The sequence below is a fragment of the Rhipicephalus microplus genome, chromosome 10, assembly GCF_043290135.1.
Source record: "Rhipicephalus microplus isolate Deutch F79 chromosome 10, USDA_Rmic, whole genome shotgun sequence".
Classification (NCBI taxonomy): Eukaryota; Metazoa; Arthropoda; class Arachnida; order Ixodida; family Ixodidae; genus Rhipicephalus; species Rhipicephalus microplus.
In genome coordinates, this window is record NC_134709.1 from 88975855 (window position 1) to 89001022 (window position 25168).

General features: G+C 46.3%; 1 protein-coding gene across 1 annotated transcript in view; it reads left to right on the plus strand.

Moving 5' to 3' along the window:
- Positions 1-339: 339 nt before the first annotated feature.
- The window catches only part of LOC119181601 (negative elongation factor B), a 44207-nt gene continuing 19378 nt past the window's right edge, over positions 340-25168 (plus strand). Inside the window, exons 1-5 of the mRNA XM_075874811.1 lie at positions 340-691; positions 18981-19097; positions 20045-20365; positions 21454-21599; positions 23309-23411. Of these exons, the coding sequence (XP_075730926.1) occupies positions 383-691; positions 18981-19097; positions 20045-20365; positions 21454-21599; positions 23309-23411 (996 nt within the window). The 5' untranslated portion in view covers positions 340-382. The remainder of the gene's footprint in view (positions 692-18980; positions 19098-20044; positions 20366-21453; positions 21600-23308; positions 23412-25168) is intronic.

The window sequence follows — 25168 nt, forward strand, 5'->3', positions numbered from 1 at the left end:
TTAAAAGTGCTCGTGCGAGCAGAGCGAGAGCAAGCGCGCCATGCGTCACAACGTTTCGAATGAAAACAAAAAAATAAAGCGAACACCACGAAAGGCTACGACATATAGAACCATAGATGCCTAGAACACCACACTCACAGCCGTACAACGGAGTGGCTTATCCCTAAGCCACAAACACTTTTGGTAATTTGCGTATAGGTGAAATAAATCATAGGGGTGTGAATGAACAACGAACTATTTCTTTGTGCGAACGCATCTTCTGCAAAAGGTGTTGCTAGCCTTCACAGCGTTCATTCCAGCGTATGGAACAGAGTGAAGCTGATCAGCCCGACTCTCGCTGCGTACGCGCTCCCCGCTTTCGTCTTCTTTGAGAGCGTCATCCATGAACAGACGCGAACAGGCCTGCCTTCCCGGGCGGGAGGCCCTCCGCGTGGCTCTGACCAGCTGCGTGAACCCACTGCAAGCCATCCAAGAATTTCAAGAGGAGAATGGCGTACTCCTGCCTTCCTTGCGTCCCGCGCTGTCGCTGCTTGACTTGCACGGTGTCCGGCGACTGGACTTCCACACGTCCCTGCGGGAGGAGCTCAAGGGACGCCTCATGCAACAGATCGAGACCCTGGCCAACGAAAAGGGTCGCGAGCAACAGAAAAAGCTCGAAGAGATGCTGGAGAGGAGTTTCCACTTTATCAAGGTAGGAAGACGATGATTTGAGCCAAAGCACCGCTAACTGTATGCTTAGTGAGCACGCTTACGGAGCATAGTACACTTCAAGTGCACCGTATTTCTTGGCAATCACTACCATTGCATCCGCCAGGTCTATTCGCAATGTATATATACTGTCGCGCTGCCTAGCGGAATTCATGAGCGTCCACTCAAGGTTGATCAGTAGGCTGACGCTCCGAACGCTGCCTTGTCCGGCTGTACTGGCCGCAGTGTTAACGTGTTAGCAAGAAACGGACACAAACCACCTTGTTTGTTTCGTGCATCAGTGAATATACTATACGGTCCGCGACACGATAAATCTGATTCGTTCTTGCGAAACACGAAGTTTTCGCGAAAATGCATGTCAACTTACGCTTTCGATTATGGCCCCCAGAGTACACGTATAAGCTTCGCGAAATTTTCTGCAGCCATTTGTATAGTTAAATGTTAACTTCCGACCATTCCAGTTAAAACTCGGCTTGTTTTACGTGCGTTTAAGATTCGTCAGTGCTTTTATAGTACATTAATCTCATAACTATCATTTTATGTCAAAAGTAGCGCAGGATCGCGATTTGCGCTTTCAAACTTTGGCCTACACTGCGCCGTTTGTTTTTTACGTTTGTGTATAGATGGCAGCACACTGCAAACGATTCCCCCCCCCCCCTTTATTTTTTTTTTTGCCAGGTAGCGGGTTTCTGTATCATATCTCATGAGATGTATGGGAAAATTGCGGCGCCGATATTGGCTGAAGTGATCCCGTGTTTTCAACAAGCTTTTGGATTTTTTTGTTTTTTAAGCACGGTGGCGGCGCTCACAGAATGGTTTTGTGAAACTGGTTTAAGCCGCACGCCGTAGAAATTTGTGTTTCTTGCTGACTTGTCTTACGCGCGACTCCACAGATCGTTTTACGATGAACGCAGTGGTGTTTAACATTAATCCGGGAGTGTGTAGTACATGCCCTCTTGGCGTGCGATCATGTGTTTTTTAGCCCCGAACGTACGAAGCCCCACTCCTACAGACTGAGCCGTCCGTGTGCCGCAGACATGACGTCGACGGAATGTTCGGGCTTTTCACTGCCAAATGTTTTCGCGGCTGCTGGCAATGTATACGCGGATCATTTTACAATGTATGCCGTGGTGTACGTGCGGATTGTGTCGCGGTGGACGAAGTGGTGCACAACGTAAATCCGGGAAGTGTATGATGGGGTGCTAGTTGGTAAGGCATTTAGGAAAATTAAACTGTGCTAAAAACGAGACACTAGAACTAATTGGATCTGCGATCGTCCTGTTCATTTCGTTCTCGTGCCTCATTTGTAGCGCAGCTTAATTTTCCTGAAAGTAAATCCAAGAGCGTGTGCATGCCCCTTGGGTGTGATATTTATCCTGAGATCGTGTGTTTGCCATGACGCAAAAAACCCTAGGTCTTGATTTTGCTCGCGCATGAGTGCGATTCAACTACTGTGAAAAAAAAAAAAGACGGGAGGCGATTCGTTAATATTTTTTTTCAGCCATCACAACTCGGCTCGATGCCATTACAATTACACTTGATGCTATAAAAATGTAAAAAAAGAACATGTTTCGGGAATAGCGTCATTATAAACTTGTAAGCTGCTTCTGGCAAGTGTACCTCATTTTGCAAAAGGCAGGAAACCCTAATTTCCCAACTTTTCAGATGACCTATTTTAATGTTAATCGTCGCTGTGACTTGAGCATGTTGTTGAACACCTTACATGTCTGCGTGCAATGCATCCGTCACAGTGAATGAGGCATCCATAATCAAGTACTAACATCAATAGATTTCCCATCAGGACCGTAGTGTCGAAAGGAAACAAAAAAGGGGATAGTAGTACATTTAAGGGCTTGTTTTCTTTGTTAGAGGCATGATTTGCTGCTCAAAACTGAGGTTTTAGCTGCTCGAGATTGTGCGCCAAATCGCTTAGGATCGATTGCATCACTAAGTGCGCAATAAACCACAGCATTTGAAATCTTCTCATGCTGGGCATGTGCCCGTTCGTAATTTCATTTTTTTAAATAAGTAATAAAAGAGAATTTTATTGTACTGCCGAACCTGCCTAACCTTTTTGACATTTTAGCGACTAACACACCGAAATTCAGAGTTACATTGTTGACGTAGATACTCGAAGTATATAAGAAACAGAGCTAGGAGCAGATCAGAAACAATGATTTTCATCACTATAGAAGTAGCAAATCTAGGCGTTTTTTCAAATGAAGGTTAACAAATATCAGCATAAAAGATGTTCATTGGCAGCAGTGCCCATATTTAAAAGGATGCGCATGTCGAGTTGGTTCAATGCCAGACTAGTTTGCCTCTATTGAGTGCACTTGATCGTTCATATTAATTGGTTTTAAGCCTTTTGTACACTTTTCATGCATCTTCAATATACAGTAATTCTCAACTGTTTGCTTTAACTAGCCGTAATTTTCTTTGTCTTTACTTGACATACGCAAGGACATTAAGATGCTGTATATGTCAGTTATTGACATGCAATATCACACTGCTTGCTGTGATTTATCTGCTCATATCTTTTTACCTGGTTTATGATCAACCAGCTGCATAATTGTATTTTTTGCTTGCTTTTGAGTAACTATCAATGTAATTCAAAAATTATTTTGCCGTGTGCAGTGTTGAGTGCTGTCACATGCAGTACTAAGGTTCCGTATACAGTAACTTCTCAGATGTAATCGCATGTTGTTTCATTTATTTTTACATCGTTTTAAATTCACTCCTGCTCAAGACCAGCAGTGTGTAAGAGATAACTAAAAAAACAAATCCATCAATAAATAAATCACATATTCAGACTCAAGTATGTGCTCACCAAGTGGTATCGTAAGCCTAGTGCTACCTTTAAGGCAACATTAATGTTTATGAGCAATTTCTAAGGAAAATTTATACTTGCTGAATAACAAGATATCATTCAAAAAATCACTGGGAGAAAGATTAAAACTAGCTAAGTTGTGGACAAGCTGCAAAGAAAGCTACATTGGGTGAACTGTGCATTCGCATGAACTGAACAAAGGAAGAGACTATTTCAGCAAAATGTATTGATTGATTAATACGCGGAGTTTAACATCCAAAACTGCCATATGATAATGAGAGATGCCATGGTGCAAAGCTCCGGAAATTTCGACCACCTGGGGTTCTTTAACGTGCACCCAAATCTGGGCACACGTGCCTATAGCATTTTCACCTCCATCGACAACGCAGCCGCCACAGCCGGCATTCTATCCTGCAACCTGTGGGTCAGCAGCAGAGTCTTTCAGCCACTAGAACCACCACGGTGAGGCTTGATGACAGGATAGGAGCACATATCTTTCTGTGAATGGTGTTCTGGTGCAATTTTATGGCATCTGTGCAAAGGATTAGAACACGCATTTTGCTCCAAAATTCAACACCGCTTCACATATTGTGGTATTGTGGTATTTACTGCTTCCAGTAAAAGATCATCTAGGTTTGGCTGCTGCATGGTATGTTAAATTGAGAACAGAGCTGTCATTTTAATGAGATCATGACATTATGTCTCTCTTAGATAACATTCATTGTGAAGTACTCTTCTTTCACATAGTCATTTTTTTTTCAAAATATGTCACAGTCTAGGAATCCCATTTGCAGTGAATGGGTTTGTAGACTAATTGGTTATGAAACACAGTGAAGTGATAAATGGCATGAAAAGACAAAGACAAAAGGAGAGAGAATTCTGCAGTGACTCAAAAATTATTTCATTTTCAGAAGTGCATCAAACATAAAGCAGTTTATTATTCAACGAGTGAACACATTTGTGGCCTTTTGTCTGTTTTCATACTGTGTATTATTTCACTAATTTCTTTGTAGTTTTTCTTTCTTGCAAAGAAAATTTACTGCAGTTCATTTATCAATATTTTTATCAACAACATTTTTGTGTAATATATGTTCAGCGACAGTAAAAAATCTGTACAATATTTCCAATAACTGTGTCTGCAAATACCCTGTCTGTATTGTACAACTATGTTCCTGAATTCAGTAACCATGTTTTTGTATCACTATATAATTTTTTTTAAATATTCAGATTGCATGAACAACAGTAGACATTACTACTTGACATTCATGTTTTATTCAACATGACAGAGATATGCATTAAGTGACATGTACCGTTCCCCACCCCCTTCATATTTCAAACTTTTTCAAAATAGCCCAAAACATTTTTGAACGTTTCATTACCCATCAGTCTGGGACATTTGCACTATCTAATTTTTATAGTGGAAAGGCCCACGTTATGCGCATTTCAGTATCCTTAATAAATGCGGAGTTGCATCTGGGAAATGCCTAGCCTCCAACCACTCTACCCTACTACATGAGTTTCATGAGCACTGTGTGCGTTAACAACGCGCAAGCTGGCAATGCGTCGCGTGATATAAACAGAAATAAGATGGCAAAGGATGGATGGATGGATTGATGTGGCTGTACCTTTTAGATCGTGCGGCGGCTAACGCCACCTAGCCGTAATACTTAATGAACCAAAAACTAGTTTTATCTTTTTTTTTTATTTTACATATTGATGTTGAGGACTGGTACTTTGCAGTGACTGGTATAATTTTCACTCATGCTTTGACTTTATCCACCAACCAGATAACCTCCTTCTAGTTAATTCTACCCGCTTAGCTCTATTTCACCCTCCCTGTCCCTAAACCCCAGTGCTTTGAAAAACTTTGCGCCATCGTGCAGAACTATAGGGTGAAGCCCTTTACAGAACATTATTAAGAGTTCGGCAGTTTCTTCTTCCTTTCCACATACATTTGGCCCGATATGTCTTCGTTCGCAATACTCCCGTCCTGGCCTCAAAAAATAGAGAACTACCCCGAGTGTTATTATAGATCCTTTCCTTGCAAATTCCTGCTTAATAGTTCGATAGATCTCTATTGCCGACTTCTTAATCATGCCTATTCTCCACATGTCGGTCTCCATATCCTTCACCTTCTTTTTAAGCGATAGTTCTTTTTGGTTTGGCCCCCTGCTCTTTTCGAAGTATTTACCCGTCAATTTTCTGGTTCACTTCTTCCATTTTGTATCTACACTCTTTAGGTACAAGTAGCTGAAAACCTTCCTAGCCCAACACTCCTCCCCCATTTCTCTCAATTGCTTCTCAAACTTTATCTTGCTGCTAGCTTCCCTGCCCTCAAATGATTTTCATCCCATATCACCTTGTAATCCCTGATTTGGTGTATTCCGGTGAGCTCCTAAAGCAAGCATACCTATAACACGTTGCTTAATTTCTAATCTGGCTTGAACTTCTGATCTCATGCACAAGACCGCATTGCCGAACGTCAGACCAGGAACTATGACCCCTTTCCATATTCCTCTGACAACATCATACCTATTGTAATTCCACAGTGCCCTGTTTTTCATTACCACTGCATTCCTGTAGGCTTCAGTCGTCACGTATATTTCGTGTTCCCTTAGGTACTCCGCCCCATTGCTTATCCATACGCCCTGATATTTGTATTTTTCTGTTATTCCTAGCGTGACGTCCTGTATTCTAAGCTCACTACCTTCATTGTCATTAAAAAACATGACTGCTGATTTTTCTTTACTGAATCTGAAATCTAACCTATCTCCCTAATTACCGCAGATATCCATCAATCTCTGCAAATCTTCATTGTTGTCAGCCATTAGCACTACATCATCTGCGTACATCAATGCGGGTAGTGCCTGTTCAATGAGTTTTCCTTCTTTGATGAAAGAGAGGTTGAAGCCAAGTCTACTTCCCTCTAATTTGGCCTCCAATCCTTGTAGGTACATCATGAATAACAAGGGTGACAGAGGACAGCCCTTCCTAAGCATGGAGAGACTGAATATTTCTAAAAAATTGTATTCTGTGAGCTTGGATACCTGTTTTTCCCACTTAATAACTACCTTGTTACTTTCATAGATATCCTTTAAAAGATTAGTGACTCAATCGTCTACACCTAGTGTGTCTAGTATTTTCCACGAGTCCTCTTGAACCACGCTATCGTACGTTCTCTTGATATCAAAAAATGCTAGCCACAGGGGCCTGTTTTCCTCTTCTACTATTTCGATGCACTGCGTCAGTGAGAACAGATTGTTTTTTAACCTCCCGTGTTTCCGAAACCCATTCTGAAGTTCCCCCAGCACCCCTTCATCCTCTATCCGTGCCTGCAGTCTTTCCTTCATAATCTGCAACGCCAGCCTAAAGACCACTGATGTCAGTGTTATAGGATGGTAGTTGTTTATGTCAGCTTGTCCCCCTTTCCTTTATAGATAATGCTCATCCTGCTAAGTTTCCATCTATTGGGGACTTCACCATCGATTATTATTTTGCTCACTGCCTCTCTCAAAGTCTGCTTAGTCTTCGGACCCAATGTCTTTATATCAGCATATTTGGAATGCTATGTGGGCATGTTGATGTACTACTAGGAGCTTTCTTCTCAGCCCTTTCTCACTCTCGTTGGGAAAATGGAGCCATTGCGCCACTTGATCTATCCTTGTCTTTTGTAGCACATAAGGTACTTCTTTGTTTTTCTCTCATCCTTGTTCTCTCATCCTAGTTCTTATATATTCAATAGCTTCGTCACCTTGTAGCCTAGCACCTTGAGCTGTAGTTATAAACCTCTGCGGTAGGCTTGCCTCATTTCTTAGGGAGTTTAGATGGTCCCGAAAGTTTGCAGCTGCCTTTCTATCCTTTTTATATACTTCTACAAGCCACTGAGCCCCCATTCTTCTAATCTTTTCATTGATCAGAAGGGATGCTTCCCTTCTACAGCCTATAAGTGCGTCCAATTTTCTCTTATCATCATCTGTCGATTCACCCCGCTGCTTAGCATGTCTGTGTTCGCTAGAGGCTTTCTGGCGTTTTGCTATGACTCTCTTAACTTCCTCATCCCACCAACTCTTGGGTTTGTGTCTTCTTTTCCAAGGTGACTTTTCAGGTGCCTTAGCAAGCTGTAGCTCAAACAGTCTAATTAGTTTCGTGTATAACCACACCGTCTTATTATCCTCTGTGATTACTTTCTCAATTTGTTGAGTAGCTATTTCTATTTGCCTTTCTGAATAAAAATTTTCCTGTTGTTGCTCATCTTGTCTCCTTCCCACTTTATCTGCTCGTCCAAAACTTAGCTTGATACGTTTGTGATCACTGCCTAGACTTCTCGAGCCACATTAATCTATGTACGTTCCCCTGAGCGTATCATACATCCTATGTGACATCAGTGCATAATCTATTGTCGACTGCAGCCTTCCTACCTCCCATGTTATTTGCCCTTCACACTTCGAAGTACTGTTGCAAATGATCAAATTATGTATTTCACACATATCCATGATCATTTTGCCTGTTGGGTCAGTATACTCATCTATAGCTTCTATGTGCGCATTTATATTCCCTAGTGTAATGATCTCGCACTCTTTTCCTAATGCCTTATTGTCCTTTCATCTACACTCCACCATTCCCTGGTTTTTCTCTCTGGCCTTTGTTCCCGTCTACAAGTACACCAAACCAAGGAGTGTCACCTGCCCAGCTACTTTCCCTCTTAACCATAAATGTTTCATGCATCCCTGCTTGACTCTTTGCCAACCCATACTATTATGTATGAATGCACTAATTCAACCCCCCTTTATGCTGCCCTTTGTTCAATCGCAGTACTCCCATTCGTAGTAGGGATTGCAAGATGGTTGCTCCATGTCCCGAAGATGTGTCTTCACAACCCCATATATCATCAGCTCCTCGCGCCTCAACTTGTCTTTTATCTCTTCAAACTGTAACCTGATAGCTCGGCCCTTGTGCTTACGTCGATTTCTTCTCCCGCGGACTCCATATAGCTTGAATATTTGTGCCCCTCTAGAACCGTCTATGGCTATGCTGTTGGCCTAAGAGCTCTGGGTTCCCCTAAAAAAGCTGTGGCTTGACGACCCATCCTTTTACGAACCCTCGTGCCCGTCGCATCACTGTAGTGAATGCCATCCTGTGCAAAAGGGAGAGCGCCGGGCTCGTAAGCGTCTTGGTTCACCTCCATTACGCTGTATCCGCGTTGCCGGCTCATACCATTGATCACACAGTTGGCCTCCACTACCCTCATTTCAATCCTACGAGACTGCCCCCAGACCTCTGGGACTGTGCATATGGTCACATGCACACTCCCAGAGATTTCTCGGAGCTTACGCATCCCATGCTCTAACTGTATCTGTAGGTTCTGATCCTTGCCCTTCAACACATCAATGAGCCCAGCATGAATAATGATGAGACTTTCGCCCTCCATGCTGTCCTCTACTACCTCCTGTGCTTTGGCCAGTGCATCCAACATGCTCTTGCCTGACTGGGCTTCCACCCTCACTCTCCCATCTTCCTTTACTGTCGTGAAGACACTATCCCTAACCCTGGCCACGTTAGAGTTTCCCACCAATAGGAGGGTTTTACGCTCCAATCGATGGCTTCCTGTTTGTGATGGCGCCCCTGTTTGCTTCACCTGTTTCTCTGCCGTCTGTCTTGCGTTGCTGACCTGCTCGAAGACTGCTGCGCCACCGACCTGTGTGTTGTCGGAGCCTCCGTGCTGTGGCCAGAATCCGCGGCCCCGTGACCTCCCTTCTCGCCTGTTCCTTCCCACCTGTCGCCTTCTTCGCTACCCTCGCCTTCCGTCTCCTACCGCTCAAGGCACAGGCAAAGCGCCATTCGCTGTTTTACCCGCTGCTCGAGCTCGGTCCGCCCTTTCCGTTCTTTTCGAACGTCGCCCTTCGTTTGCTCTAATAAGCTAGCATTAGCCTCCTCCCGCTCACGCGGCGCTCCGAGCTGTTTTTGGAGTTCTATCCTCTGCTCCCCTTCCACCCTAAGCTCCCCCTGAAACCCCTCGATGCTAGCCTCCATGCGCTGCACGGCCGCCTTCAGTGCTTCGCACAGCCTGCACACGAAGCTCGTCTTCTGCGCGTCGGCCTAACTCGCGAATGCTGTCTCGTCCAAGTAGCACCAGCGCTTGCATTTTTCACACTGCACCAGCTCACTTTCGCCCGTGGATTTCCTAGCCACTTTAGCCATCGCCCACCCGACAATTGGACCAAGCATTTGACAGCGCTAAGTTCAACCCGATTCCCGCTATCCAGCCACCTCCGCTAACTCTCCTACCTCAACCAGTGTTTGAAGCTGCCGCCTACACTGCACACACACACGTGTTCAATTTTGCTAGTACTCTCTCACTAGGTCCACTTCGTGTTCGGCTCTAGCTGTTTAACAACTACCCGGGCGCACCGAACTTCTTCAATACAGCCGCCTACCCCGTTCACGTACGTGGTCAGCATCACTGCAACGTTGCCCGTGTCCCGCACCCACAGTACTCGCAACGCAAGTTATTTATTAGGAGAGAAAAAATAATAATGGTGTTAACAAACACAAACATATACAGGAAAACTTATCTCCCGTTGCGCGCTGCTCCTGCACCAACCGACCTGCTCGACCTTGCACGACATTTTGTTCCAGCCGGTGACTCAAAGGACCCTCGAACGAACGCGTGGCATAGCAAGAAACAGCACACCGTCACAAAACAACTAACACTGATACAAATTCGTCTCGTCTAAGTTTACGCGAGGAGCACATAAGTACACAGCGTGAATTCCGCATGTGATACAACCCACTTACTTTAAAACAACTGACATCCGGAGTAGTTCAAGCAGCGCGTCTTCTTCGCCGGCTGGCAGCCCAAGCGAACGCGTAATAAATTTAAAAAAAATATCAGAGCACACCAGCTGCGTAAGAACGCAACTCGTTTCAGCGATGCTGTTAGCGGAAAGCCCACATGTTTCGGTGTAATTTCTAGGCCGTATTGCTTCAACAAGCTTCACCGGGTGTATTGCAAAACTAGCGTTATGCTAACGTCTATGCGTGCCGTCATTTTGCATAAACAAAAAATACCGGAAGTACGTTTAGATCACGTGATTGTCTTCAGCCAGTAGCGGTGCCGCATTTTTCCCATACACCTCCTGGGATATGATACGGAAACCCGCATCCGGATGTTGGAGTGAAATGATCTCCGCAGTGTCCGCACTCCCGGTGCGGACACCGGAAATGCCCGGTGAGTGACGCCGTGTGGGTGTTGTGCGTGGTGAATGACACATTCTTGGTGATATCAAAATCGTTTGGCGGAGAGAATTCATCAGATTATTTTCAGCAGTGATGTTCAAAGAAACCATCTGGACGTTTTCGCTGGTTGACAACGCGCTGAGAGTGACAGCAACGATGAACGATCAGCTGCTAGCACACAAGCAGAGAGTTGCACTTCATGTCCCGTCGTGCGTTAATGTTTTTTTCACGCTCGTAAGTCACTTTGTATACTTTTTCTTTGTATACTTTGTATACTTTGTATACTTTGCATACTTTTTCTTGTGCATTGAATGAATCCCAATTACAGTGGATATTACAAAGCACCACATGCCGCCAAGACGCTCGAGCTCGACCAGCGAAGCAAAATGGTTAGAGCCATGGAATATGCAGTTACGACTAATGTCCACGCTAACTTCTCCAGCACTTCACTGGTGCCATCCGAACAACGTTGTCCTTCGACAAGTTTTTGGCAATTTTGACGTTGCGAAAAGCGTGCGCGTGTATTCGTTTCGATATTCTTCTTTCATAAGCATGTCAGCAGGGGGGGGGGGGGTGTTGCAGGAAGTGTGGTGAGCCTTCCCACTTTCGACAGTGGTCACTCTTGGCTGCACGCTGGGAAAACCAAGTGAGGTTTAGGTTTCCATCGCAACAGTAGTCGCTTAATTATGTTCCTACGAGAGAATGGAATTTTTACGAGGCTATGTTACAACATAGTGAAATTTTGCCAACATTGCCGCTTTGATGACTTTCCTTATATATATATATATATATATATATATATATATATATATATATATATATATATATATATATATATGTGTGTGTGTGTGTGTGTGAGAGCTAACAGACATTAATGCCAAGGAATATATAGGGGAACTTATTAGAACGAATGTAATATGAACAAGAAGAAAGAACATTCCTGCTCACAGTAGGTTATTCCTGCTCACGGTAGGTTATTTTTCACCCACTTTTCTTTCTTCTTAGTTACATTACATTCGTTATAATAACTTCCCCTATACATTACTTGGTATCATTGTGTCTTAGATCTCATTATTATTGTGTCAAAACACGAAAAAACGAGCCCTTAGGTATACACGTCTTTATATATCTTATGAAACCACGTCCGGTACGGCAGCAACCAGGTTATCCTTCTTTAATCCAGGCGCACGAGCCAGAGAGCCAGCCCGCATGACATACAATGATGATCACTACAATGGTTTGGTCATGCAGATGAAGATGAAGTACATAGTCAGCGCTCACACTATTTTCCCCCCTTCGCGAAAGAGGGCAGCAAGTTAGAAAGGGTTGGGACGCTGAATATATCGTTTCAGTCGAGAGACGTGGGCGATCTCGGTGTGGCGGCGACGACGATCAGAAGCCGCGTTGACAGGAGCAACGTGATAGTTGACTTCAGATGTTCGTTCCAGGACGGTGTATGGACCGAGATACCGGTGAAGGAATTTTTCGCAGAGCCCAGGTACACGAACAGGTGTCCACAAAAGGACTTCGTCGCCTGGGCGGAACACAACAACTAGACGCTTCGCATCAATGTCGATTTTTCTCTTGTCCTGAATGGTAGCAGTGTTGGCGCGGGCGATTTCACGGCAGCGGGCGACGCGAGCGGCGAACTCTTCCGGGAGAGATGAAGATGGATTGGAAGATGTGGACAAAAAGGTGGTGTCCAGAACAAAAGTCTGTACACGGTCATACACGAGAAAAAAAAGAGCTAAAATTCGTTGTACGCTGTATGGCAGTGTTATATGCGAACGTGACAAAAGGAAGTATTGTGTCCCAGTTTTTGTGATCTGGTTGCACGTACATGGAGATCATGTCGGACAAAGTTCGGTGAAAACGCTCAGTCAGACCATTAGTTTCTGGGTGATACGCTGATGTGGTCTTGTGGATGGTGTTAGAGGCCTGTAGGACTTCAGCAAGGACATGTGAAAGAAATGTCTTGCCACGGTCACTAAGGAGCACACGCGGTGCGCCATGTCGTAAAATAATGGCGCGAAGGAAAAAATCGGCTACTTCAGAGGTAGCACTAGATGAAAGAGCTGCCGTCTCCGCGTAGCGAGTAAGGTGGTCTACGGCAGTAACAATCCAGCGGTGACCGGCTGGCGTAAGCGGAAGAGGTCCGTATAAGTCTATGCCCACAAATTCAAAGGGAGTGGACGGGCACGGCAGTGGTTGCAGTGGCCCCGCGGGAAGAGACGTGGTACGTTTTCGGTGCTGGCATGACGCGCAGGAAGCGACGTACTTGGCGACAGAAGTGGAGAGGCCAGGCCAAAAGCAGCGAGTCCTGAGGCGGTCGTAGGTCTTGTGGAACCCTAAGTGGCCAGCTGTCGCATCGTCATGAAACGCTTGTAGAACTTCCAGACGAAGTGAGCGAGGAATGACGGGAACCCATTGGTTACCGAGAGGATGGTAAATTTGCCGACATAATGTTCCCTCTTGAAGCTTGAAACGGGCAAGTTGTCGTCTTAGGCGGCTGTTTGGAGCACGCGATAAGCCAGTGAGCCGATCGATGATTGTGCGGCAGTAGGTATCGGCATGTTGGAGCGAGGCGAGATCTGTGGACGAAAGAAGGTCCGCCGAGGCAACTAACTGTTTCGAAGGAGCAGCCGTCTGTTTGGTCACTTTGGCAGGCGGTGACGAACAGATGGAAGGTGACACTTCGGCGCTTTGCGAGAGCGGGCAACGGGACAAAGCGTCAGCATCTTGGTGCTCTCGGCCCGACCTATATGTGACGCTGTAGTCATACTCCTGCAATCGTAGTACCCAACGGCCAAGGCGTCCCGACAAATTTTTGAGAGACGATAACCAACACAGAGCATGATGGTCAGTCACTATTGTGAAATGCCGGCCGTATAAGTAAGGACGAAACTTTTGGATGGACCACACGATGGCGAGACATTCTTGCTCAGTGATGCTGTAGTTTCACTCAGCATGTGACAGAGTACGGCTCGCGTAGGCCACGACTTGTTCTTCGGAAGCTTGGTTCCGCTGAAGAAGGACAGCCCCGATGCCAAGTCCACTTGCGTCAGTGTGTAGCACAGTAGGTGCTGCAGGGTCGAAATGGCGAAGCACTGGCCGTGATGTGAGGCATCGCTTGAGGGTGTGAAAAGCGGCGTCGCAGTCATCCGACCAGACAAAGGGTGCGCTCGTGGTCAGAAGTTTGTGCAGAGGAGCCGCAATAGTAGCGAAATCACGTACAAAGCGGCGGAAATACGACGCTAAGCCAAGGAAGCTGCGGAGGTCTTTCTGTGTGGTTGGTGTAGGAAAGTGCAGCACCGCGGCAACCTTGTCGGGATCGGGCTCAACGCCATGTTTACTGACGACATGACCTAATACCTTGATGCTGTGACTGGAAAACCGACACTTCTTTGTGTTGAGCTTGAGACCGGCCTTAGCTAAACACGTGAGGACTTCGTCTAGCCGTTCCAGGTGCTGTGAGAAGCTCGACGAAAAAATGACAATGTCGTCCAGGTAGCAAAGGCAGGTCTTCCATTTTAATCCCCGCAGTACCGTGTCTATCATCCGTTCGAATGTGGCTGGGGCATTGCACAGGCCGAAAGGCATTACATTGAATTCAAAGAGCCCATCTGGCGTAGCAAACGCAGTCTTCTCTTTATCAGACTCGTGCATTGGAATCTGCCAATAACCGGAGCGCAAGTCGAGACTTGAAAAGTACTCGGCACCTTGTAAAGTATCAAGAGCGTCGTCAATGCGAGGCATTGGGTAGACGTCCTTACGAGTGATTTTGTTGAGTGATCTGTAATCAATGCAAAACCGCACCGAGCCATCCTTTTTTTTTCACTAGTACGACAGGAGAAGACCATGCGCTTGTCGAAGGCCTGATGACGTTGCGCGCGAGCATGTCGTTGACTTGTTCTTCTATAAGCTTGCGCTCAGAAGCCGACACACGGTAAGGGCGGCGGCGAATCACACGGGATCCGTCGGTGTCGATACGATGGGCGGTCACTGTTGTTTGACCCAGACCTTCGGAACAAACGTCAAAGCAAGTTTTGTGCTTCATTAATAACGCTAGCAAGGCATCCGTTTGCGTTGGGTTGAGATGTTCACACAAAGTGGCCTTGAGAGCAGGAAATGCATCTTCCGCTGGCATACACTTTGAGAATGACGAAGCAGATGAACCAGTGACGACCCAAAGCGGTGCTTCTTCGGTAATGCTGGCAACAGTGGTCCCCTCAGGCAAAAGAAGTGGTTCTGGCGTCGTGTTGCAGGCCGTGATGCTTGCATAACCACGGGAGAACCGCACTAAACAAGATGCGATGGTGATCCCTCGAAAAATGCAGCGCTGGCAAGGAGCAACCAGAGCGTCACCATCTAGAATGTCACGTGACTTGATCGTAAGGACACGTTCTCGTCCGGGAGGCAGGAGGAAATCCGCAGCTGTCACAAGGTTGGGTGACGAAAGGTCGGCAGCAGAAGAAAGCTCAGTGTCCGTATACGAATGAGGGGCCGACCACACGAAATTACAGCAGACGCCGCTGACAAGAAGTCCCAGCCTAAGATTATCTGATGAGCGCACGAAGACAGCACAGCCAATTGTATGCGATGACGGATTCCATTGATGAGAATACGAGCAGTGCACAACCCGGTCGGGCGAATTGGACTGTCATTAGCACCGCATAACATGGGACCGGCATAAGGAGTTTGTACTTTACGCAGGCGAAAGCACAATTCACGATCAATTACCGAAATTGCGGCTCCAGTGTCTATAAGGGCGTCAACAAAAACACCTTCCACAAAAACAGGCAGTAAATTAGCTGGACGAGACGGAGGAGTTGTAGCGTTCCGACGACAAGCAGTTTCCCCTCCAAAAACTGCACCTTCTAGTTTTCCGAGTCCCGAGAGATTGGAGCGGGACGCAAGGGTGATGACGTACGCCGAAACGGTGACGGAGAACGGCGGCGAGATGAACGAGAAGGATGAGGCCCAGCATGAGACCGTGGAGGGGAGGGCGACTGACGGAAGGTGGATGGATACGGTGCGGGATCGTATTCATCGGGTCTCGGGGAAAAGTCTCTCTCGTAAGCTGAGTAACCACGTCGTTCATCCTGCTGACGGCGGCGGCAGAAACGGGATATATGACCCCTTATGCCACAGTAGAAGCAGATGGGGCGGGGAGGACGCCATGTAGAATAGTGGCGTAGCCTTGGCGCTTGCGTTGTCATCGCAGCCACATGGTCGCATCCGACGTCCGCAGGCACGGTTGGAACTGGTGCAGGGACCCGCGATGCAACTTCTGCGTACGAAGGCACTGGGAAGCGCACAGGAGACGGGGCATCTGCAGCGCTTGTCATTGATGCCAGTTCGTCCTTGATTATCTCTCGCAGGTTGGGAGGAGGTGTGTGGACAGACGCAACGGTAGGGTTGCCTGGAATAAGGCCGTGAAGTTCTTCTCTGACAATTGTGCGGATAAGGGCCCGCAATTCATGCTCTTTGGTAAAGCGAGCGTCGCAGGAGGCGTGTGGAAGGCGCATGGAATGAAGCGCGTCCAGGCGTTGGCAGGTAGTGATGACGTCCCGGACGGTAGTCGGATTCTGGATCACGAGAGCATTGAAGGCCACAGAGTTGATGCCTTTCAGTAGATGTCGGACGCGATCGGCCTCCGTCATGTCATTTTGTGCTCGGCGACAGAGAGCCAGAATATCTTCAATGTAGGACGTATACGATTCGTCGTCCCCTTGAATGCGGGTTGCGAGCTTCTGTTTCGCTACTACAGAACATCCTGCAGATGTGCCAAATACCTGACGGAGATGCCCCGTGAAGGCCGACCAATTGGAGAAGTCGCTCTCGTGGTTGTAATACCAGGTTCTGGCGACGCCATCGAGGTAAAAAGGAACGTAGCGCAGTTTGTGCGCCTCGTCCCAGTAATTACAAACGCTGGTTCGATCATAACTGTCGAGCCATTCTTCGACGTCTTCGTTGCGAAGGCCGGAAAATACCGGAGGGTCCCGATGAGAGGTACTCACGGTGTAGTGAAGCCTAAGTGGCTGAGAAGGAGCGGTTGCAGCAGTGGGCGGGTTGGGTTCTGCCATTGCTGTTGCTTGAGGGCACAACCGTCGACCAGACCGGAGCTCCAGGGGTGACGGGTAGAGCAGGAGGACGTGGGAACCAAAGCACGCTCCACCACTTATGAGACCACGTCCGGGACGGCAGCAACCAGGTTATCCTTCTTTAATCCAGGCGCACGAGCCAGAGAGCCAGCCCGCGTGACATACGATGATGATCACTACAATGGTTTGGTCATGCAGATGAAGATGAAGTACATAGTCAGCGCTCACAATATATATATATATATATATATATATATATATATATATATATACCATTCTACGTGAGAGTAACACCGCGAAATGGGCATCGAAGCGGCAGACAGTATAAAAGTTGCTTAGTTCATTGCGATGGTTGTCTCTCTTTACGGCAGCTATTTTCTTAATTACGCCAGGTTAAATACTGCAGGAGTTATTTACGAGCCACTTTGTCCTATGTTCCATTTGCTGTCTCGTATATTACGTCGCCCTTGCGGTGAAACAGTGACTTACATGCCAGCATTGTGCTGAAATTCCCACTCGCCTGCAATATATCCTCGCAAGAGAGGACGCATCTTTACTTCTTTCAGAGGCAGTTTCAGCACCATCGTGGCTCGATGGTAAAGGCCACCACACAGATTTCCCGACGGGGATAGGAATTCTTACTTGTCATTATACGCTGCAGTGGCGATGGCCAATGGTGGTGGGCAATGTTGCCATCGAAATCGGCTCTTGGAATATTCCCATCAGAGCCTACGCTGTGAAGAGATTAAGTGTGAATAGTTTGCGTTTGATGAAAGGGTTCAAAACTTCCACGTTATATATGCTGATAGAAATATTCGTGATGGCTTCAATGGACCTGCTCCTTTTCGATGTTCGCCTGTAAAGTGTGCCCTGCATAACCCAGGTTTGCCCATAGGAGAAATAAGTAGATGTGTAACGCAATCGGTCATCATTGTTTCTGACGATTCTTTTGAAGCTTAAGACTCGAGCTTCAGTAAACATTACAACTTCGTTTTGCTCACAAAAGGCTTACTGTTGAAAGCGCTGTAAACAATTGAGGAAATGTAAGAACGGTTGCGTTCACCTCTCAGTGGCGTCAAAAAGGCAATGAGCAGAAATATGGCAAGAGGTGTGTCAAGGTAAACGGGGTGAGTCTTCATTACGAGTGTATGTGTACAAATGCCCTAGGATCAGTCATGACCACTGGCTTTTACAAATGTTTCTAAGTTTACTATGTTTGGCGCACACAAGTTCACGATTAATATATCTCTCTCTGCCTGACATTCCCCTTTCATGAAGGTCAATGAAGCCAATAAAACTTCTTCCTTTTTTTCAGGTTCACATTACTCTCTCCTCAGTTGTTATCTCTACTTGTCGTGGCATCGTTCAAGAATATCTACAATAAGTGTTTAGGTATATGATCTCTCCTTACTGTGTTGTCGAAGCATATGAAGTGCTGCTTACAATTTCTTAATTAAGTTTCGTTAATGAAAAGAAAAAACCTTGGATCCCTCATACAACGCGCAAATCGGCATCTCGCGTTGGCAGCATTAACACGAGTGGTGCGAAAAGACATCGGCACGCGGTTACGTAACCCTGTAACGTCATCGTGACGTCACAGATCGGCCAAATGTGTGACGTTATTGTGACGTCATCTGACGCGATGACGCCATCGTATGCCGTCGTAGCTTTTTAAGAGGTTGGACGATCATGGAGGCATTGCATGACACGAGGTGCCTTCGATCTTGGAGGCAGTAGAAAATCACGCTATGGGGCTCATAGCTTTCGGAAGGTTGCCCAAAAGGATCAACACATCGGGTGAGATGAAATAGAAGAAAGCGTTCGCGTTTCAGTCGAATTATTTGAAGATTAAACTTTAATTTCAAAATTTCTTTTAAAAACTAACTGGCCCTTGGTCAATACCGGCTGTGGGTATAAGCCACAGTTTCTGGAGTCTACTCTACTCTACTTAGGTGAGTGCATTTAGGCCCTGTCGAGTTCTTTCGCGAGTACGTTATAGGTAATGTCTCTAGCATATCGTGGTGCTACAAAAATTGCCATTATTCAAGTAGTTGGGTGAATGAATCATTGTTCTGCATCAATTGTTTCTTTTTTATTAAAAGGTCCCGAGTCTTCGTCCAGTAGTAATGTGCCTACTGAGAAACACGAAGTGCATTGACCAGAAGTACATGAAGCTGCTGGTCAGTGACAAGTCGCTCTACCGAGAATGCGACATTGAGGTAAGCAGCTTTCAAGTATTCCGACTATTACCCGTTGAATCGCTCGGGGCGAGTTCGCACTGGTGTCTCTTTGTTCGAGAAGTGCGTTATGAGTGTTTTAAAACAACTGAACAGTGTCTCGACTATAAACTACACCATAGCGGCAACCACAAGGTTCTCGCATCTTTGGATTTGGCGCTGTTTGCAAGTTGCTGACCGGAAAATTATAGAAGTATCATCACCGTGGTCGTGCAAGCGTTCCTTCAAAGCGAGAAAGAAGTTGGAGAATGCAAGGCAGAGAATGTAGCCGGCGTATGTAAATCGTCGACTTGCTACTCTTCGTGGGGAGGGGGATTGGGGACTGAAAGACAGGAAGAGAGGTACGTAGAAAAAAATTTAAGATAATAAAATGAAGAAAAGAAAAAAGTAAATAGCCTCACTGAGGTTTTTGCCTCTTGGGCGGGTACGTGTGCTAACATGTGGCTTATTACGCGTTTTAAAGGCGCCACTACAGCTTTTCGAGCTGACCGATACTCCTTAAATGTCACAATAGTAGTTTCATCGCATGCATCTGTTGCGTAAAGCCGTTCAAAGGGCCGAAGACACAGTCAATTGTTAAAGTAGTTCGGGTTAGGAAACGCATGCAATGTTCATGAACGCACGCTCGGCACCCTCGGCTGCTGACCCGAAGGTCGCGGGATCGAATCCCGGTTGCGGCGGCTGCATTTTCGATAGACGCGAAAATCCTGCAGGCTTATGTGTTCAGATGTGGATGCACGTTAAGGAACCCCAGGTGGTCCCGATTTCCGAAGTCCTCCACTACGGCGTCTCTCATAACCATATGACGGTTTTGAGATGTTAAACCCCACATATCAATCTATCGTACTCTCGGCACCAACTGTTTCTTGAGTGGAGCACTTTATACCACTCGCACAACTAAATACGGCGAACCTGAAATTTCTGTCCAGGTGAGACGTCAAATCTGGCTCGACAACAAGGAGCTCTTCGCCGAAGAAGTGCTCCCCTTGCTCTCGGAGTACGTGAGCGAGAGAGAAGAAGCCCTGTGGGGGCTGACGGTGACGGCCGAGTCGCTCTTCGCCTTCTTCAAGCCAACGCCCAAGCAGCGGCGCCAGAGGGGCATGTTGCAGCGCCTCTTGGCCATGGTGAACCGTAACCTGGTGCTGTACGACATGCTGGTGGAGATCCTTCGCGCCGCGTTCCGACGAACACGCAACGTCCACTACTGCACTCTGCGCGTCGAGCTACTCATGGCGTTGCACGATTTGGAGGTCAGCGATTCCGCTTTAACAGCGGATCTGTTCTAAAGTGCCGTGTCCGACGACGGATGCGCGTCCGCGCCACCATGTTAGAGTTTCTCGATACACCCATAGATGGCGCAACTGCCTCGGTCACAGACACTCGTTTTTATTCCGAGCATATGCCCTCGAGCCGGTTTTAATAATACATGTATAGCGTAAAAATAAAAATCAACGGCTTTAGCATAAGCTTCTTACTGGCACGCGTGTTTGTTGTCTGATTGGGGCGTATTCGTGTTTCACCCACACACACACAAATTATTATCATTGCTAAGCGCAGACTACGCTGTAATGTCGGATAACCTGCACGATTGTTTGAGCTCCTGTTAGGATCACGCGTGGGACACGAACACTAGAGTTTATTCTAGAGATTATGCGAGTATGTGGGATAAGGCTCGCATGTTCGATGCCGCATAAATGCAATCCGCCCCGCCTCACCGTAGATCAGTTTATCGACGGCTGGCTCTCTGTTCGGAGCTGTCAGCGCACAGCATGTATTGCAATAGTTTGGCTTCCGTCTGCCGGGCACAGCTTGGACTGAACAGAGAATATCGTCTTTAATACACCGACGGCTGTCTTCGTGAACGTTACGACCACGTGATAATATCATAGATGCTTATGATATCGGAACGTAACTTGATATAGGAGTATCTTTTATATTTATCTAATACTGCCCACTCAAGGAGGAAGGGCAATAAAAATGAAACATAGATCGAACCGTTTAAAAGGGCCAATCACCTGCAATTCTAATTATTTAAAAGAAACTACCTAGGCTCATTGAAAAATTGTGAGCGGCTAAAATCTTTGCGGCACCTGGCGGAACGAGTCTAAACAACGCGCTTCTTCCTGCGAGGTCTTTGAGATCCACTTTGTGACGAAACATGAATGGAGGAATACATCATGACACATGAATGCTGAGGTGCGGTGCCACTATCATGCACACCTAATCCAAGGATTAAGGCAGCCTCCAGAATTTTACTCGTCTTTGTTATCCGCGCAGCGAATGTTGTTTTATGTGATTGCTGGTGAGCTGTACAACCCTCCTATACTTTATAATGCAGGCACAAGAAATCACAGCCGTAGACCGCACCCACAAGTTCACGTGGTGCCTAGATGCTTGCATCCGGGAGAAAAACATGGATGAGAAACGGTGCCGTGAGCTGCAATCCATCCTTGAAGTCAAGCGTGGTCAAGAGGAACTGCTTTGGTAAGCGCGCGGCATCAGCCACGACAATGCTGTCTGACTCGGCAGTTATTAAATACGCTATAGTCTCTCTCGCGACACTTTAAACGAATATATTTTGGTCTTTTCTTTTTCATCTGAGTCCGGTTGTCACACAATTCAGTCGCCCGGCCAAAGTTTAAGCACTTGCTTAACATACAGCGATCTCAAACTGGTGGCTGCGTTCGTGCTTGTGAACATTGTAGATGGAGAAAGCAAATATTACGCATATCAAAGGCGCAAGGTCAATACGCAATTATCGTGTTTGGTTTGGTTTGGGAGAACTTTATTTTCGAAAATACCAAGACGTGTGCCCTAGCGCACGGCGGGTCGCTCCCACGATGGGACAGTAAGGCCGAGACCTATCGCCGCATCGTGGACCCACTGGACAGCCCAAAGTTGTGATTTTACGTCCAGAATTCTCAGAGCGGAGTCCCATGTGCTGGACGATGCTGTATCAGTGCCGCGCACCAAGGGCCACTCCCAGAGCATGTGATGTAATGCGGCTAAACGGCCTCATTTCGTACACGAGCTAGTTAAATAGCCGCCGAATAAAGCTTGTGGAGAAAGGCACGGTTAGGGTACGTCTCCGTTTTAAGTATTCGAAGTGTCAACGCCTGCGCTCTATTTAGCTTTCTATGTGGATGTGGAAAGTTTCTCCTATTCATAGAGAAATGCTGGGTGATTTTATCGCATGTAGTTGGCGGATTCCTGTTTACCAAATCTCGAGATCGACCTAGAGGTACTGCGTGGCCACGGACAGTTGATGTGTTTCTTTGCTAGAACATACGTGGATACCTAATTCTAAAGACCCTATAGTGTTTCATAGGCAGCGCTGAAACTGCGACGCTATGCACTAAATTAGGCCTGCCGAAGACTATCGTTTTTCGACGACATTTGCAGCGAAGCGCGCGGATACGCGGCCAATATTTTTGTAAGTATAGTCGGGTACAACTTCAAAATTCTGTGGCATTGTCTTCTCCAAGGTGGATGTACACAAGCTTGGCCCAATCGGCGCGCCCTCCTGACTGACGTCATGAGCAGGGCGGCCAGTAACCCCTCCTTCGGAGAACATGATCGGGACTATTTCTTTACTGGAGGAGGTGATGGACTAGCGCACTTCGGTTACCTGGGCGGGGCTGCTCCGGAATTCTTAAGTTGTGCCCGACTATGGTGTGGACCTGGTACTGTTCAGGCACGGTATTTTACTATAGTGCGCTTGTGCAGTTGAGGAAAACTTGGCAAGTGTTCAATCAATCAATCAACCATAATAAGCGATCAGTCTCATACTGACGCTCGTATGCGCTGACATCCAATACTTTATAACGGAGTTTGTGTGTACTCGTAAGAATTGCTCACGAGGGGTACCCTTTCGACTGCACATGAATAGTAAGCAAATAAAAAAAATTAAAAAAGTAACAGGATTAGTTGGTGCACGTCCATTAAGTTTGCTCGTGCTGTGCTATTTGACACGGAGATGAACTATTCAAAATGGTTGGTTGTTTCTTTCTACAATTTGTCTTTTATATAGCTCAAAAGAACTATGAACACGAGTTACACATTATACCGTATCATTGCACAACGTAAAGCGACGAACGCCTCATGAGGCTGTTTAAAATGAGGTTGATCAAGTACGAATATATAACACAATGTAAAAAAGATGCAAATACCAACTAATTTATTTAACGTTTCAGCGATCTTGGCTTGGCACTCTGTGACCCGCATGCCATCAACTTTCTCGGCCACTCGGCGGTGAAGGCCATGATTCACCTCGTTAACCTTGAAGCTATGCCGAGGGTCAGGGTAAGAATGATTTTTAAAATCTCCATAATAATAATAATAATAATAATAATAATAATAATAACTACATCCACTGCAGGACAAAGGCCTATCCCATGATTCGCCAGTTAACTGGGTCCTGTGCTTGCTGCTGCCATTTTGTACCCGCAGACTTCCTAATCTCATCGGCCCACCTAACTTTCTGTCCCCCCTTCGTGTGTTTGCCTCCTCTAGGAATCCAGTCACAGTTACCCTTAAGGATCAATGGTCATCCTGCCTACATGCCCGGCCCATGTCCATTTATTCTTCTTGATTTAAACTATGATACCCTTAAACCTGGTTTGTTCCAGGACCCACTCTGCCCTCTTCTTGTTTCTTAAGATTACACGCATTATTTTCCTTTCCATCGCTCGCTGCGTCGTCCTCAATTTAGGCTGAATGCTCTTTTTAAGCCTCCAGGTTACTGCTCCGTAGGTATACGTAGTGGCAAGATAAAGCTTCTTCCTCTTGAGGGTTATTGTCAGATTACCATTCATGATTTCAGAACACTTGCCAAACCTGTTCCACCCGATCTTTATTCTTCTAGTTATTTCACTCTCATGATTTGGCTGCACAGTTACTACCTGTCCCTAAGCAGAAATACTCCTTTACAACTTCCAGCGTCTCTCCACCTACCACAAAGCGATGTTTTGTGCCCGGCGATGCTCTCTGGATTTCGTGCCGACCGGTTGTGCCCCCGACAACGCAGCTCTGGCCGCTGTCGTAGTGTCGTAGTGTCCTACGACAGCGCAGCTCTGGCTGACTGGCTCACCCTACGCGATCTCCCGACGCCGGTACCCCGTTTTCGAACTCCTGCGACTGGGTCCATTTTTCTTATCTCCTCCTTATTTCCGTATGTGGGTCTCTCTGTCCCGGCACCATATCTATTCCTATCTTATCTGTTTTAGTCCTTTCTATCCCTTTTAATCCCTAATTACTTCCATCCCTCGTGAGCCACTGTTGAGGTGTCGCACTATGATGCAGGCAGTTACGTGGCTCTTTTTTATGTTCTTTACTCTCCTTAAATTTAAGAATCACCTACATTTTTTGCCGAGGCCGTTGCCCATTGCTTTAGTTTTGTGTATACTAATTTTCAGATCTACTTTTCTACTTTACGTGTCCAGTTCTGTAATCATGAGTTGCCATTCATCCCCTGAGTTACTCATCAAGGCAACGTCATCAGCAAATCGCAAATTACTAAGATACTCTCCATGAGCTGTTATTCCTAACCCTTCCCAATTTAGGACCCTGAAAACTTCCTTTAACCACGCTGTGAATAGCATTGGACCAAGAGATCATGCCTCCCTGCCTTACACCCTTCTTCATCGAAATTCTGTCGCTTTCTTTATGGTGGACTATGGTGGCTGTGGATCCACTGTAGATTTCTTCCAGTATGTTTACGTAAGGCGTGCACTCCGGACTGACGTGACAAGCTTCAGATCTCCAGATATATCTAATGTTGCATCTAGGCCCCTGATTTCATGGCCAACAGCGATGCAAATACCTTAATGGTATATCGTAAACGTATACTTCAGAATGTAAATTGCGTAGTTTTTTTTTAAATTGACAAGTGCACTTTCACCAAAACTGAAAAAAAAAACGCTTTTTTTTCGCTGCTGACAATGTGGCTGTGCCTCGCCCATTAATCTTTTTCCTGTGTACCTACGTTACCAAAACGCCTCAGCTCTATACTACAGCTATAATCTGTCGTCGATATTCAGGAATAAAAATCCGAT